This window comes from Hemiscyllium ocellatum, chromosome 2 (genome assembly GCF_020745735.1).
Source record: "Hemiscyllium ocellatum isolate sHemOce1 chromosome 2, sHemOce1.pat.X.cur, whole genome shotgun sequence".
Taxonomy (NCBI): Eukaryota; Metazoa; Chordata; class Chondrichthyes; order Orectolobiformes; family Hemiscylliidae; genus Hemiscyllium; species Hemiscyllium ocellatum.
The window spans coordinates 122,213,362-122,230,699 of NC_083402.1; the positions used below are offsets into that span (position 1 = coordinate 122,213,362).

At 42.2% G+C, this 17,338-nt stretch overlaps 1 protein-coding gene across 2 annotated transcripts in view; it reads left to right on the plus strand.

Annotated features, from left to right (window-relative positions):
• ptar1 (protein prenyltransferase alpha subunit repeat containing 1) overlaps window positions 1-15,378 on the plus strand; it is a 43,407-nt gene extending 28,029 nt beyond the window's left edge. For both annotated transcript variants that reach the window (XM_060839637.1, XM_060839647.1), the window contains one exon: window positions 8,328-15,378. In XM_060839637.1, the coding sequence (XP_060695620.1) occupies window positions 8,328-8,667 (340 nt within the window). In that variant the 3' untranslated portion in view covers window positions 8,668-15,378. The remainder of the gene's footprint in view (window positions 1-8,327) is intronic.
• Window positions 15,379-17,338: the final 1,960 nt, after the last annotated feature.

Below are 17,338 nucleotides of genomic sequence, written 5' to 3' on the forward strand. Positions count from 1 at the left end.
CCCTTCTCCCATCTCCAACACAGCCCGTCCACTTGCACATCCCCTGCTGGTCTGTTACCTGCCCTCAATCTCTTCATTTCCAACTGCTGCCATGACATTGACCGCCTCAACCACCCACTCCAACCTCTCACCCTCACAACGCAAGCTCTCCACTCCCTTCACTCCAACCCCAAACTCACCATCAAATCATCAGACCAACTCGCAGACAACAACTCCTACTGACCCCTCGACCACCACCTCACCTCCCATCATCAAACCATCATCTCCCAGACCATCCAAAACCTCATCACCTCACGGAACCTCCAACCTCATAGTCTGGGAACCCCACACCATCCAGTTCTACTTCTGACCCAAAATCCACAAACCTGACTGCCCTGGTCGACCCATTGTCACAGCCTGCTCCTGCCCCACCGAACCTTTGGCGCATACCCTGACATCGCTTTGTCCCCCTTAGTCCAGGAACTCCCCAGTTGTGTTCAGGACATCACCCATGCCCTTCACCTCCTCCATGACTTCATTTCCCCGGCCCCAACTCCTTATCTTCACCATGGACATCCAGTCCCTGTAGACATCCATCAGCCATGACCAGGGCCTCTAAGCCCTCTGTTTCTTCCTCTCCTGCTGACCCAACCAGTACCCTTCCACTGACACCCTCATTCAACTGGTGAAACTGGTCCTCACTGTCAATAATTTCTCCTTCCAATCCTCACACCTCCTCCAGACCAAAGGGGTAGCCATGGGCACCCGCACGGACCCCAGCTATGTCTGCCTCTTCATCGGGTACGTGGAACAGTCAATCTTCCACAGCTACACTGACACCTTTTTCTTCACTACATCGATGGCTGTATAGGCGCCACCAAGTGGTCCCATGTAGAAGTTGAACAGTGCATGAACTTCACAAACATCTTCCACCCCGACCTCAAGTTCACCATATCAGACATCTCCCTCCCCTTCCTGGACCTCTTCAACTCAATTTCTGGCAACTGACATAACACAGGCATCTACTTCAAATCAACTCCCACTTTCCTGGTCTACACTCCCTCCCACCCTGCTTCCTGTAAAGACATTATCCCTTATTCCCAATTACTCTGCCCCTTCCGCATCTGTTCCCCGGAGAACCAGTTCCACCACAGAACATCCCAGATGGCCGCCTCTTTCAAACACCACAAGTTTCCCTCCCGTGTGGTCAATAATGCCCTCCAGCACATCTCCTCCACATCTTGCACCTCTGCCCTTGGACCCACCCCTCCAATCACAACAAGGACAGAACCCCCTCCCCCGGTCCTCCCCTTCCACCCAACCAACCTCCTGATACACCACATCATTCTCCACCATGTCCACCATCTATAAACAGATCCCACCACTAGAGGTATATTTCTCTCTCCACCCGTATCTACGTTTCAGAGAGGCCATTCCCTCTGCGACTCCCTTGTCAGGTCCATGACCCCCCGCCAACGCACTCTCCCCTTCTGGCACCTTCCCCTGCCACAGCAAGAAGTGCAAAACCTGCACCCATATCTCCCCTCTTACCTTTGTCCAACGACCCAAAGGATCCTTCCATATCTGACAAAAATTTACCCGTACTTCCACACATGTCATTTACTGCATCCGTTGCACCCAATGTGGTCTCCTGTACGTTGAGGAGATAGGATGCCAACTTGCAGATCGTTTCCGAGAACATCTCTGGGCCACCTGTGCCAACCAATCCCACCGCCCTGTGGCTGAACATTTTTAACTCACGCCTCCCATTCCGCCAAGGACATGTGGGTCCTGGGCCGCCTCCATCGCCTAACCCTAACCACCTGACGCTTGGAGGAAGAACTCCTCATCTTCCATCTTGGGAGCTTCCAACCACACGGGACCAGTGTGGAATTCACCAGTTTCCACATTCCCCTCCCTCTTATCTTATCCCAGTCCCAACTTCCCAACTCGGCACCGCCCTCTTGAACTATTCCACCTGTCCATCTTCCTTCCCATCTAAGCGTTCCACCTTCCTCTCTGACCTATCACCTTTATCCCCACCTTCATGTACTTATGACATTCTCAGCTACTTTCCCGCATCCCACCACCTCCTCCCATTTATCTCTTAGCCCCCTTGGCCCACAAGCCTCATTCCTGATGAAGGACTTATGCCTGAAACATCGATTCTCCTGCTCCTCGAGTGCTGCCTGACTGTGGTGCTGGAAAAACACATTCTTCAGTGTTGTGAAGTAAGGGTAAAAAGTCTGCGTGGGAATGGAAAAGTGAATGGACAAACATCTGCCAGATGGAATATAGAATGAGAACGTTTCCATTTTGACAAGAAGATTAGCAAAGCAGCACGTTGTTCTAGTTGGACAGTAATTGCAGAATTCTGTTAGACGGATCTGGGTGTTTTAGCACGTGAATCACATGGTTACTTTCCAGATATAGCGAGTGATTAGAATTGGGTTTTATTGTCATGTATTTTCACGTACAGAGATACAAGGTCCCTGTATACAACATCTTAGCAAGGGAATGTTGATGTTTATCACAGGATATGTAATATAGACATAGGGAAGTTCTACTGGGGCTGTACAGGATATTGGTGAGACCAAATTGGAAGCACCGTTTTTCATCTCCGTATTGGAGAAGCAGTTCATGGACACGGTGGCTCAGTGGTTAGCACTGCTGCCTCATAGCACTAGGGATCCATGTTCGATTCTGGCCTCGGGCAACTGCCTGTGTGGAGTTTGCACATTCTCCCTGTGTCCGCATGGGTTTCCTCTGGGTGCTCTGGTTTCCTTCCACAGTCCAAAGATGTGCAGGCCAGGTGAATTGGCCAAGCTAAATTGCCCAAAGCGCTAGGTACCTTAATCAGAGGGAAATGGGTCTGGGTGGGTTACTTTTGGGAGGGTCGGTGTGGACTTGATGGGCTGAAGGGCCTGTTTCCAGTTTGGGACAGTATGCTTTGATATTTAGAAAAATGATAAATGATCTTATAGAAATGAGATCTTGGGGGGAAAAAAAATCTGGTTGGATACCAGGAAAATGTTGCCTTGTGAGGGAGATCCCAATCCAAGAGTACGTGGTTTTAAAAACCAAAAGGTCATGTTTTCAAAACAGGCGAGGATAACTCTTTTCGAGGGCTATTAATCTGTATTTTCTGGGGAACAGAATTTCAATGAAGGCTGTCTATTTGAACTTAATCAAGACTGAGTTGGATAGATTTGAGATAGGCAAGGGAGTCTAAGGTTATGGTGGAGATGGAAGTGAGGCAGGGTAGGCAAGGAAGGGGAGAGAGATAAAATGGCACTGACACAGACTGGAAAGTGGAATTAAAGCCCCAACTGAATCAGCCATGACCCTTTCAAATGCCAGGACAGGCTTGAAGGGTGAAGAGGGAATTAGGAAAAGGAATAGGCTATGTTGTTGTTAAAAGGAAAGATCTGTAATGGGATGGAAAGCCAGAGATTAAATGGCAGAAAGATGATGGTGCACGTCAAAACTATTGGTGATGGGACAATGATGGAGATACCAGCTATGTGGAAGCATGACTGACTAACCTGTGAGTGGTTGCTTGTGAGCTTGCAGAAATGATGGGGAGGGAATTTCTTGTTCAAAGTCATTCCGTGCCTGATCAAGGCATGCAGCATCTGAAAGGGAAGGACGGGAAATCATCTGGGAGCTCCATTCGCTGTCTGCCCCATTGGTCTTCTCTCGAAGTCTTATAACTGAATGTCAATTGCTATCCCTCATAACCTAGGAAAGTAGATGCGGGTAATGTGAAACTGAAATATCCAACAAACATTTATTCCCGTTGACTATTGTCTACAAGTAATAACATTTGCAGGAGACAGTGAGGACTGCAGATGCTGGAGATCAGAGTTGAGAGTGTGTTGCTGGAAAAGCACAGCAGGTCAGGCTGTGGAGCATCCGAGGAGCAGGAAAAGCAACGTTTCGGGCTGGAGCCTTTCATCAGGAATGAGGCTGGGAGCCTCAGGGATGGAGAGATCTCTGGATGCTGCCTGATTTGCTGTGCTTTTCCAGCAACACACTCTCGACTCTAATACACTTATTAGAGTATTGGACTACCTAGTTTCAAGGAGCAGAATGTTTCCATTAAAGTGTCACATTTCAAGTGATCCTGGTTAAGGTGGTCTGACACCTTTTTATACCCACAGGTCACATGCTTTGGTACATTGACAATCTCATGGGCATGTCTCTTAAAGCTGTACTGATTGAGACATTACACAGCCCTCACCTCCTGCTCCTCCATCCCTTCCCAGCCTTCCTGTGCCTGAAATCCAGCGACAGGTTGGGAATTGTAGCGGGAGCAACCGCTGTCCCCCCACCGATGCTGCCATTACAGTCGAACTACTGGGCTATGATTAGCCTTCAGCTTGAAGGTAAAACCTGCTGCTCACCTGCTAACTGCCAGGGTGGCCTTCTTTCTCGCAAGGAGACAATGTAGGATCTTTGTCAATCCTCCAGCTGATCCCACACGTCAATTGTGGCTGGTCTTTTGGTCATGTTTATCAGTAAGCCAACTAGGCAATTAGTCTTACACTTGCTCAGTTACTAGCTTGCATCACTTCGACACTGGGTATTATGCAGTGGCTGTATTCTCACACTCTTTCTTTAGAATTTACCTCTTTGTCTGTTTCGCATATCTCGCTGTTCACAGTTTGTTTGATAGCTCCTAGCTTTGTGAGCCCACATTCCTCTGATCTCTATTTCCAAACGTCACTGTTACTACATAAAATACTAATGCTGTGAGTCAGAGGTGTTTGTAAAAGAATCGGCTGAAGGGTTGCCTCCAATTGTTTCAGTGGATGGGTTGTACCTGAACTGGAGGGGCACAGATATCCTGGGCGAGAGGTCTGCTGGAACTCTCCAGGAGGGTTTAAATTAATTTGACAGGGGCTTGGGAACGGGAGCTAATGATCTGAGGGTGGAGTAGCTAGTGAACAGCCAGATACAGCATTCAGTCTGTGAGGGATAGATGGTTGATAGGGCAAAATTGCAGTCAGTGTAATGAGTTGAAGTATCATGAATAACGGGGATGAACTTAGAGCATGGATCAGTACTTGGAACTATGATGTTGTGGCCATTACAGAGACTTGGATATCACAGGGGCAGGAATAGTTGTTGAATGTCCCAGGGTTTAGATGTTTTAAAAGGAATGGAGCAGGAGGTAAGAGGTGGGGCATTGCTAATCAGAGATAGTATCACAGCTGCAGAAAGGGAGGTCATCGAGGAGGGTTTGTCTACGGAGTCCATATGGGTGGAAGTCAGAAGCAGGAGAGGAGCTGTTATCTTATTGGGAGTTTTTTTTTCTACAGATCCCCAACTAGCAACCGAGACACAGAGGAGCAGATTGGGAGGCAGTTTTTGGAAAGGTGCAGAAGTAACAGGGTTGTTGTCTTGGGTGACTTCAACTTGTTTAATATTGATTGGAACCTCCTTAGTTCAGATGGAGCAGTTTTCATCGGGTGTGTGCAGGAAGGATTCCTGACTTAATATGTAGATAGGCCAACTAGAGAGGGAGGCCATATTGGATTGGTGCTTGGCAATGAACCAGGCCAGGTATCAGATCTCTCTGTGGGAGAGCATTTCGGTGATAGGGAGTTGTGAACACTGACCTTTCACTTTACTCATGGAGATGGATAGGAGCAGACGTTATGGGAAAGTATTTAATTGGGGGAGGGGGAATTGCAATGCTCTTCGGCAGGAACTGAGGCACGCAAATTGGGAACAGATGTTCTCAGGGAAATGCTTGACAGAAATGTGAAGGTTGTTTAGGGAGCACTTGCTGATAGTGCTGGACAGGTTTGTCCCACTGAGGCAAGGAAGGGATGGTAGGGTGAAGGAACCTTGGGTGACAAGGGATGTAGAAGATCCAGTCAAGAGGAAGATGGAGGCTTACATAAGGTTGAGGAGGCAAGGATCAGACAGGGCTGTAGAGGGTTACAAGGTAGCCAGAAAGAAACTGAAGAATGGACTTAGTAGAACAAAAAGGTGGCATGAAAAAGATTTAATGGGTAGGATTAAAGAAAACCCCAAAGCGTTTTACACTTACGTGAGGAACAAAAGGATAGCCAGAGTGAGGGTAGGGCCGTTCAGGGACAAAGGAGGGAACTTGTGCCCGAGTTGGGGAAGTCCTTAATGAAAACTTTGCTTCAGTATTCACTACTGAGAGAGACCTTGTGATTTATGAGAACAGCATGAAAGAGGCTGATACACTTGAACAAGTTGATGTTAAGAAGGAGGGTGTGCTGAAAGGTTTGAAAAACATAAGGATGGATAAGTCTCCCAGGCCAGATGGGAAATGCTGAAGGTTACTACAGAAAGTGAGGGAAGAGATTGCTATGCATTTGGTGATGATCTCTGCATCCTCACTCTCCACTGGAGCAGTGCCAGATGATTGGAGGATGATGGCAAATGTTATTCCCTTGTTCTAGAAAGAGAATAGTGATAATCCTGGGAATTACAGATCAGTCAGTCTTGTCTCTGTGGTAGGCAAATTATTGGAGAGGATTGTGAGAGACAGGATTTATGATTACTTGAAAAAACCATAGCTTGATTAGAGATAGTCAGGATGGCTTTGTGAGGGGCAGGTCATACCTCACAAAACTTATTGAACTATTTTGAGGATGTGACAAAGTACATTGAAGGTAGAACAGTGGATGTGGTTTACCTGGATTTTAGCAAGGTGTTTGATAAGGTTCCCCATGGTAGACTCATTCAGAAAGTAAGGAGGCAAGGGATACAAGGAAATGTGGCTATCTGGATACAGAATTGGCTGGCCCATAGAAGACAGAGGGTGGTACTAAATGGAAAATATTCACCCTGGAGCTCCGTGACCAGTGGTTTTCTGCAGGGATCTATTCTGGGACTTCTGCTCTTTGTAATTTTTATAAATGATTTAGATCAGGAAGGAGAAGGGTGGATTAGTAAGTATGTTGATGACACGAAGGGTGGTGGATAGTATGGAGGGTTGTTGTAGGTTGCAGTGGGACATTGGCAGGATGTAGAGCAGGGTTGAGAAATGGCAGATGGAGTTCAACCTGGAGAAGTGTGAAATGATTTGGTTTGGAAGTTGAGTACAGGATTAAAGGCAGGATACTTGGCAGTGTGGAGGTACAGAGGGATCTTTGGGTCTGTGTCCATAGATGTCTCAAAGTTGACAGCAAGTTGATAGGGTTGTTAAGAAGGCATACGGTGTGTTGGCTTTCATTTGCAGAGGGATTGAGTTTAAGAGCCGCGAGGTTAGGCTGCAGCTCTGTAGAGCCCTGGTTAGACCACATTTGGAATATTGTGTTCAGTTCTGGTCGCCTCATTATAGGAAGGATGCGGAAGCTTTAGAGAGGGTATAGAGAGATTTACCAGGATGTTGCCTGGACTAGAGGGCATGTATTATGAAGAAAGGTTGTGGGAGCTAGGGCTTTTCTCATTAGAGCAAAGAAGGATGAGAGGTGACTTGATAGGTGTACAAGATAATGAGGCATTGATAGTGAATAGTCAAAGACTTTTTCCCAGGGCAGAAATGGCTATCACAAGGGGACATAATTTTAAGGTGATTGGAGGAAGGTTTAGGTAGATGTCAAAGGTCGGTTCTTTCCACAGAGTGGTGGGTGTGTGGAATGCACTGGCAGTGGTGGTAGTAGAGTCAGATACATTAGGGGCATTTAACTAACTCTTGAATTGGTGCATGGATGATAGTAAAATGAAGGGTATGTAGGATAAAAGGTCAGCACAGCATCGAGGGCCTGTACTGTACTGTGCTGTACTCCTATGTTCTGTGTTCTAAGAGAGGGGAAGTGCAGTCTGAAAGCCTTTGCAGCTTGCCATATGTATTAAGGCAACTTCCCATTTGATTCCTGCTATTTCCTGCCATAACCACAAAGGGTTAACAAACTTCTTTTCTTTTGATATCTGAGCACCAACTGATTATCAGTGCGCACGAGGTAACGCAAGTTTTGCCATCGTTCCTCAATCATATTGCAAGAATAAGTTCAAGGATAGGTATAGTATACTATACTATATAGTATAGTAAGTATACCCATTGTCACATCACTCACTCCTGACTGCAATCTTGATATGATCTCACAATTTATCCAGTCACAAAACATGTGATCTGAGAAATCTTTTCAATGAACGTTGAGCATTTGAATATCAAGGTACTTTTAAACTTTTGGAATGACCAGACATAACACCTTAGTGCATTTAATGTAGCACAGCACAATGTAACTGGCAGCTGTTGTTGTAACTGATCCAGTTATATTTATTGCGGAGAGCTGCCAAGATAATCAGTAATGATCTCACGTCCTGCAGGTTTTAAGCATCTGTTTTTCTGCCCTTTGCAGGAGGTGTGTTTTCTACCTTTGGCATTGCTGGAACAGAGAGCGTCTTCAGGTCCTGTCTGATCCCAGCAAGAGGAGCGATGGAACGGTGGACAATGTTCAGCTGGCCACTTCGGACAGTTACTCCTTTCAAGGCATGGATGTTGATGGTGTGGCTGACACAGCCAAGCAAGGCTATACGCAGGAAACCAAGCGCCTCAAACGTGGCCCTTCGCTAGACTTGAACAGCTTGCTGGAAGAACACCGATTCATTGATACAATCCTAGCCAATTGCACTAATATAGAGCAAGCCAGATTTGCTAGTGCTTACAGAAAGTGGTTAGACGTAGCTATAGGTCAGTAATTGAGTCTAATTCAGATGTTTTTTAAATTGGTCTTAAATCCCATTCCCTAACACAAACACTCACTCACTATTCTGGTTTAAGCAGCTATGTTGCATGGCATCTTTTTTTTAAAGGGAACATTCATACTTTGTGTTCAATTTAAAGGGTGTACTCACTGGAACTTTTCTTTTAATAAAGCTATGTTTTATGGAGGTTTGTTCAACAGAAGTGAACTTGCAAATTGAAATGTTACACATTTTCAAATCTCAGTGTTAGAGAGGGACTTCTCACTTTAATATTGAAAATATGTCTAACTTTGTGCATTACCCATTTTTATCTCTATGCTTAAGTGATCAATCAAATGGCTTTTTCTTGTAAATGTAACTGTGAAAATTGGTTATTTTCCACACCTCCCAAGCCAGAAATCAGACTTGGCAATTTTGTTTTTTGTTTCGGTTTAATCCCATCTGAATATATGAAGGTTTAGATAACTCATCACCATTCTGTGTACGAACATAATAAAGAATGGTTCTTGTTCAGGAGTTGATTTTGGATAATGAAATAAGTAGGCAACATATGACTTAACTACAAACCCACTCACTTGCTGAATTCAATGCCTAACTTGCATTGTGAACAGTCTCAACTGAAGATTGTTGGACAGAGTATTGGTCATGTAACTGACAACACAGCATTTGGATAAATGGGTCTTTTTTCCAGTTGAGAAACTATAATTAGTCAGGTCATACAAGCACTTGAGTATCTGATTTACAGTCTGTATCAATGACTTGAATGAAAGAAGTGAGCATATTGAAGCCAGTCTAGGGGTTGGTACAAAACTTGGGCAGGCAAGCAAATTGTGGAGGATTGAAGAGTTTGCGATGCAATATAGATCGGATAGGTGAATGAGCAAATACTTGGTAGGAAGGATATTAATGGAGGTTCTCTTATTGGAATATTTGATGAAATTCTCAACCCAGGGAGAGATGTAGAGATTAGGGCCTTGAAGGCTGAATTGTCAGATTTATAACCTGTGAGGAAGATGGGTTTTATGGGGCATAGGCAAGAAGGAATATCTGAGATGGGGATCAAGTCTTATTGAATGGTGGAGCATTTGAGAGACCATGTGCTCTATCCTTTTGTGTTTTCTATTTCTTTCCTCTTTTTTTAATCTTACACAGATGTGACTTTTTTAACATGAAGTCAGGTCAGCATGTTGAATGTTGAGATTTGGAGGGGGTGGGGGGTGGCGGCGAAAACTAATCTGTCCAGGTAACCTGTTGCTGCAGCAGTCCAGTGAGCAGTAAATGCCTCATTATAGACCAGTATGGTGCTCGTGTTGGATCCATTATACGTGGCATCTAAGTCTCCAATTTCATTCTTCTTTTCTCCCCTGTTCGGCACACCTTTGCTAATGCCTGGAAAGCTGATATATCTGGTCTTGTTCTCAATCAAAAGTGGCAAGGGTTGAAAAGAAAACCTATTATTGTATAAAGGGTTGCAGTTTGCTGATGCTTCAGCTGCAGGGCAGAAATTCAAGGGGACTAGAGTGGAGAGAGTCTGCCCTCTCCGCTCTCTTCTTCTAGCTCCCTCCCCCCGACTCGAAATAAACTGACAGACACAAAACTGCACCTCAGGACTGCAGCTAGATCCCTGGACCCATGTCAGTTGTTGTATATTTTGTGTGTGGGGGGGAGAGGTTCCCTCCCTGCAAAGGGCAGCCTTCACAAATAATAGCCCCTTTCTTCCAGCCACTTTATAAACTTTCCAAAACACAGGCTTCCCATCTCTGCCCGTGTCTTATTTGCACCAACCATATTATGGTATTGGTAAAGTAACATTGGGATCAGTTTGAGTTCTTCGCAACCTCCATTATTTATTTATTTGTGTGTGGTTGACTTTAGGTTCCCATCTGGTTTTATGGTGTTGAGCCTGGAGTTGGTGGTACGGTTGTTGTGAGCTGGGTACTCCCAAAGCTATTTTACATATCCCCCTCCCCACCCCCATCAAAACCAAACCAACAAGGCCATGTAATATCTGATGTGGTCTTTTTGTCATCATCCTTCCAAGGGGGACAAATCCCAACCAATGAAATGGGAAAACAAGCAATCGCTTGTAGTGTATGGATCCAGTTTAATGAGCTTAAAGCACAAACTTAAAGGAACCATGTTCTCTACAATTTTCCCTCCTGTCCATAAAATCTAAGGGCAGCAGAATTACAGAGTGAAACAGCAGGGAGGGGGAGGCCATTCACCTGCCGTAACTGTCCTGTGCTTTTGAAGAAACAGTCCACTTAATCCCATTTTATTTTTCCCCATTGCCCTGATAAACACTTGAAGGAGGCAAAAAAGACAATTCCCCTGTGAATTTTTGAATCGACTTTCATTACCTATTCTGACTATGCAGTCTAGGGCATCGAAATTGTAACCTGTATGGAAAGAGAACTTCCCTCATATCCCTCTCTTTTCTGTTTACATTCAACTCCTAATTTGACCAGTGACATCTCCATAACTAATATTAAATACGTTTGTTCTCCTAAAAGTTCTAAAGTTTGTTGAGTTTTGTTTCAACTTGTACATTAAACGCAAAGCTCACTCCCACAAGAGTGCTAAATATAAACTCCGATTCAAATTCTTTCAAAGGAGACAGGTTCTTCCAACAGCAGATGTTATTTTGCGCCATTTATAATATAAGAATATAGTTGTAGCTTGTGTCTTGTACAAAACCATCCTCCCATCATTTCTTTATTCATAATAGCAGGTCATTTGAGTGAACAAGTATGGTTTTAGTTTGAACATGAGCAAATACAATTCCCTGGTGATGTAACTGCTTATGAGATTGATTCTCACTTTGCTTTCTCTGTCCTGTGAAAACAATATACCATAGCCTAGTTCCAATAACACGTAGCCTCATTGTTTAAATCATTGGAATTATTGTGCTGTGAAGTAAATTGTCTTTATCTTGAGTATTGCTGAAAAAAGACATTTGCTGAGGCTTTTTGGAATGTAGTGAGAAACAGTTCTCAAGAAGTATTAAAGGGGAAATGCCATACTGTGTGAAAGGAGAGTACTGATTGTTGGTGAGTGATTTCTAGTAGAGGCATTGCCTAGAGAATGTACTGGTTAAATGATGACTGTCAGAACCCACCATTCCTAGCTTAAACTCAAAACTGTGTTCAACATTAGATGTGATTCCATGAGTGGATAACAATTAATAAATACTCCTGTGGGTGTGAAGATTTTGCTGAAACTAATATAGGATTGTCATTTGAGTATGCAGTGTGATGCACTTGTGTGTACTGGAAGCTACACAAATTAAAATACAGGATTTTGTACTGTATTGTTGGAAAGAACATGTAGTATGTACATCAGTTTCAATACTATGATAATAATGTGATAGCTTTCTATGGTTCTTTGAACAAAGTGTTGCCCTGAGAAATCAGACAACCTGCCTGATTTAAAATTTCAGTAAAGCTTGTTAATTAACTGCCAGTCATCATCAAACTTGTGTTCACCTTGGCACCATCCTTACCAATCAGATTCCACTTAACAACTGATCATGTTTCTCTCACACAGTATAAGCATTGTTTCCATCACCTTGTTTCTTACAAACTGTCCTAATAAGTAAAGTTGCAAACCTTTAAAAAAAGTCTTTTCAGCAGTACTCAAGTTCATAACCCTTTTGGACTATAGCTATCCAGAACGGGGCGGCACGGTGGCACAGTGGTTAGCACTGCTGCCTCACAGCGCCTGAGACCCGGGTTCAATTCCCGACTCAGGCAACTGACTGTGTGGAGTTTGCACGTTCTCCCCGTGTCTGCGTGGGTTTCCTCCGGGTGCTCCGGTTTCCTCCCACAGTCCAAAGATGTGCGGGTCAGGTGAATTGGCCATGCTAAATTGCCCATAGTGTTAGGTAAGGGGTAAATGTAGGGGTATGGGTGGGTTGCGCTTTGGCGGGTCGGTGTGGACTTGTTGGGCCGAAGGGCCTGTTTCCACACTGTAAGTCTAGTCTTAACATAAAAATGTGTGGATTAAATTAGTGTGGTGCACTTTAAAGTTAGTCCAATTTACAAATTTGCTTTGTTTTAAATTGTAATTGTACAGTTTATTTTACAACACAAGTACGAGAAATGAGAACAAGAATAGATCATGCAGTTTGTCAAGCCTGCTCTGTTATTTAGAATGATTGTGACTGATGTGAGCTTTGACTCACTTTCCCATTGATTCCCCATAATTACCATTGAAGAAAAATCCCTCTATCCCAACCCCTCATTCAATCTTTGAAGAAGCATTCCCAAAACTAATATAGAGACTTTCAAGCGTTCCTACTGCGCTGAAAGAATTAATTACTCCTTTTATATCAGTCCTGAATAGTTTCCCCCTTTCCCTGGCACTGTATCCCTGTGTTTTAGATTCCTGACCAGTCCAGTTATCTCTATGCTGCATCCTCTTCAGAATCTTGTATGCTACAATAAGAGTGCTTCCTCTAGACTCCAGAGATTACAGACCCAAAACAAATGCATAATCTGAAGGTGGCCATTAAATTGTTTGTGAAAATAGAAAACAAATGTTTAGGTTGACTCTTTGGATGTTCTTCTGTCTCAAAAGTAGCAAGAATAAATTGTACAACACTGCAAGGTGCATGAGTAGAAAGTGCTGGTGCAATGACAGCATCAAGACTGCTTCAGTGTCATTGAAATGTGACATGGCTAACAGAGTTCACAGCACTAACATTGCACCCACTGAAAGTTCAACATCGATATACTCAGCATATTTTTAGTACAGACACTATCTTTGTTATATAACTTGAATATAGTGTGTATATGCTTTAAAATAGAAAATGCATTAATGCCAGACCAGCTAAGTGTTTCCAGCATTTACCCTTTTTTATATTTCAGGTTTCCAGCAGTATTTTGCTTTTGTAGTCATTTTTGTTTGTGACCCTTCTATAGGCTTACTACTTGAAACACAACTCTACAGCAAATTAATCTTCCCCCCAAAAAAATGTTTTCAGGGAACATTTTCTTACAAATATCATCTGTTCTTCACATCTGTAGGAATATCTAAATGGATTGTTTTTAAAGTCGCCCTTCCGTTTGACTTTCTTTAACTTCTGTAAGATATTGTGAGCCATGTGTGGTCCCTCTGTGCAATTTCTGAAGACATACTAAAATGGTAAAATTGTTTTTGTTTGTACAGATCATTAAGATAATAAAGAAGCAATATTGAAATAAATCTCACTTTAGTACTGTAACAAAATTGGTAACTGATCTTGGCAGCTTTATAGCATTAAGTTGTGCATTATATAGTCATACAGTTATTGCTGGATAATGATGTACATTATTTTGCCTTTTGAAAGATGGCAGATTTGTCTTTCATTGGAATTTATATTTGAGTGGGCTTTCCACAGTGCCAGTTGTATTGAAAAGTTAATTCTAAGGTTGATGCACGCCTTTTAGTGAATTTAATTGCTTTTTCAACTTCTGCTAACTTTCAAAGAGTTGCGTTTTTCTTTTATGGCCTTTCTGCAAATATCAGTGCTCTTATCCATGTGGGTAACTCCTACAGGGCTAGGGAAGTGGGGCAAACCAGGAAGAGTGGCCAAATATAGTTTGGATCCTTTTACATAAAGAGGAAGAGGGATGTTTATAGTTAAATTAACGCAGATTGTTTGGAGCAGGTATTCTGGTTCTAGGGACTAAAACAACTTACTAAAAACATTCTGCAGGTAAGACAGGATCTGTGGAGAGAGAAACAACATTAATAATGTTGTTAATAATTTTCATGTCAGAACTTAAGAGGTTGGATGTAACTGGTTTTAAGGTTAAGGGTGAAAAAAAGGTGTTAAAGAACAAAAGACCTTGGTAAATATCATCTAAAATGTAAGTTTGGATGACAGGAGATATTAATTGAGAGAAAGAATGGTGCTGCAAGACAAAAAGGGATGGTAATGGGACAAAAAAAATAAATAAAAGACAGCACCAGAGGAGCTGCTTTCTCGAATAAAATGGAAGCAGAGGTTATGATTCAAATGGAACTTGATACTGAGGCTCAAGGCTAAATGCTTGATTGGAAGGTTAGCATTAGTGTTGCCTGGGGACCAATAGGAAAGAGGATATTGTATTTTCCATAAGATACAAAGTTACAAAAATGTAGTTTTCATTCAAACCACTTTTTTGAACCTTGTTCATACTTCGAACTTAACAGATACAGTTAATAGAGGAAAGGTTCATGAAACCGTTTTGGAACAGTTGAAAGAAGATGGATTTAGAACTTATTTTGGTGGTTTGCTGTTTGAATAACTAATTCAAGTCAAAGAAGAGAAAATAGGATCTTTATTTTAAATTCTCCATTGGAGCAAAAGTTTCCATTCTGACTTGTTTGGTTGTACCAACTTCCTAGAAGAAGTCCTGGCAACTAAATAGGTTCTCTGTATGTTTTAGTAATACTGCATGCTAGCTGTGTTCCAGTACATAAAGACAGAAAATTCTGTAGAAACAGCCTCAAGACACAATAGTCCTATGCAAGAGGTTTTGTTCTAGCTATCATTGTGTTTGTGCCATTGAGTAGCACAAAATGCTATTGTGCTGCTGTCAAAATTAGTATTGTTACATGGCGATGACATTTGTTATTTATTATTAGGTGTGTTTTATACCTGTACACAGATTTAAAATCCATATTTGGAAAGTGATGTAGTTATTACGTTGGATTGTAAATTAACTTTCTATTTATTCTGTAGTGGAGATGCTTTTAATAAAATGTTCGCTGTATGATTTATCTACTTGTAACTAATGGACTTATTGTAATTATGTAAGTGCTTTAATATGTAATCTGTTAAAAGCTTTTGCACTGGTCTGCTCATAGAAAATTGTTTGAGTATTATAGAACTACACCCTAAAGCAGTGCTGCTTTTTACATCATCCTGCACTAGCAATTGTCATATTTTGTTCGTCTGACTGAAACTATAGAACTATGGGGGGGGAGGTGTGCCTTAAGAGGGTTTTGGGAAAGAGACAAAGAGGACAAAGAAGTCATTTTAACCTTGCTTATGTTGTTTTATTTTTTCCCCAATTTTTTGGATAGTCTTGTCATTGAATTTGAAAACCTCGTTGGAAATCTTATTCTACAACTCCAATACGTCTTCTTGGGAATTCTTTCCAGTGTTTTAACAAAATAATGGAAGCATCACTTTCGTGCTGCCAAGCTTTACTAACGTTTTGTGAAATTCTGTTTCTGATGCAGACTGCAATAACAATCAACGTCACCACCAGTTGAATCTTGAGCAGAAATATAGGTTTTCTTTTTTAAAAATGTTAGGATCTACATCCATCCATCTACCTCTGACAGAACCAACATGTTAGATTTTTACTAAATATCAACGTTTTCGAGTTGAAATAAATGCTGGGACCAGTAGCAAATGTAATATTCTCCTCTTCATCCTTCAGCGATGAGGAGATCGTTTATCTTTTGGCATGTAAGTTAAATCCAAATGAGGTGCTGGGATAAAATGTGTTAGATGTTGTTAGTTCCGTGTCATGGTTTAGATATAAATAAATATCCCTGGTAACATCAGCAGGCCTGTTTGCTGCAATGTTTCCTAACCAAGGAATGTGCAGCACAGGAACATGTCATTCAGCACAACCTGCCCATGGTTTATGTCCACATGCATTTTCTTTAATCCCTCTTCATCTCACTTGAACGGTATATCTCTTCTATTCCTGGCTTCCTTATCTTTGCCTAAACTGCTGTTTGCTCCAACAGTTTCTGACATACATCTGATTAGCACCTTTAACAAAAATACCTCGCCTATGAGTAGAAACCAATAGGACTTCTACAGTTTAGAATTAGCATACGGTTTATTGTCACATGAACCCACATGAGTGCAAGTGAAACGTTTACAAAGCCACTACTTACTGAGCCCTCTAAGTACAAAAGTACTTATGTATAAAATCAAGAAATAAAATTAACAAGTTCAGGATTACAGTCCTTCACACCATCATAGGTACAAAGTACTAGGAATAAATTAGAAAAATAAAGAAATAAAAAGTTCAGCATTTCCTTCTAGCAGACCGTGCCAGGACATTATCTCCAGTCCATGCCAAGCTCAACCTTATACTGCACAAAGGATGCAACCTTGCCCTGGGCACCAAGTTTAGTTATGTGTCATGGCTGGGCCATTGAAAGAAATCTGTTCCATCACAATCACAACAAAAACACACAATGATCCCACAATCCTTCAAAGCTAAGTTAGCAAAAGAGAACGATCTGACAAAGGTTTAGACTTTGTTTTACTGGATTGATTAACACTTCCAATTACCAAGGCTTCCAGTCTTTGTCTAAAGGGTTACATCCCAAATCCTAAATGCTGAGTCTTTAAAGTGTCAAAAATATCATTAACACAAGGATTTATTGTTGTTGTCTTCCTTCCATCTTTGCAAGATGGTGGACATCAAATCAAATCGCTTGGGAATGGGGTAGATTTAGGTGGTACAGCTTTGTTGATGGCTGAAAAGATCAATCTATGACAGGTTCTGCCGCAAGTGTTGTGTATGAAGGGGTTATCAGGTATTTTGTTTTAGCTTTGGTGACTGTTGAAAAATAGTGACTGAGCGTCATGGTGGTGCATGCAGATCTACAGATGATGTTGACATTTTTCCTCTTTCATCAGTTTATATCTACATGGTGTAAATATGGA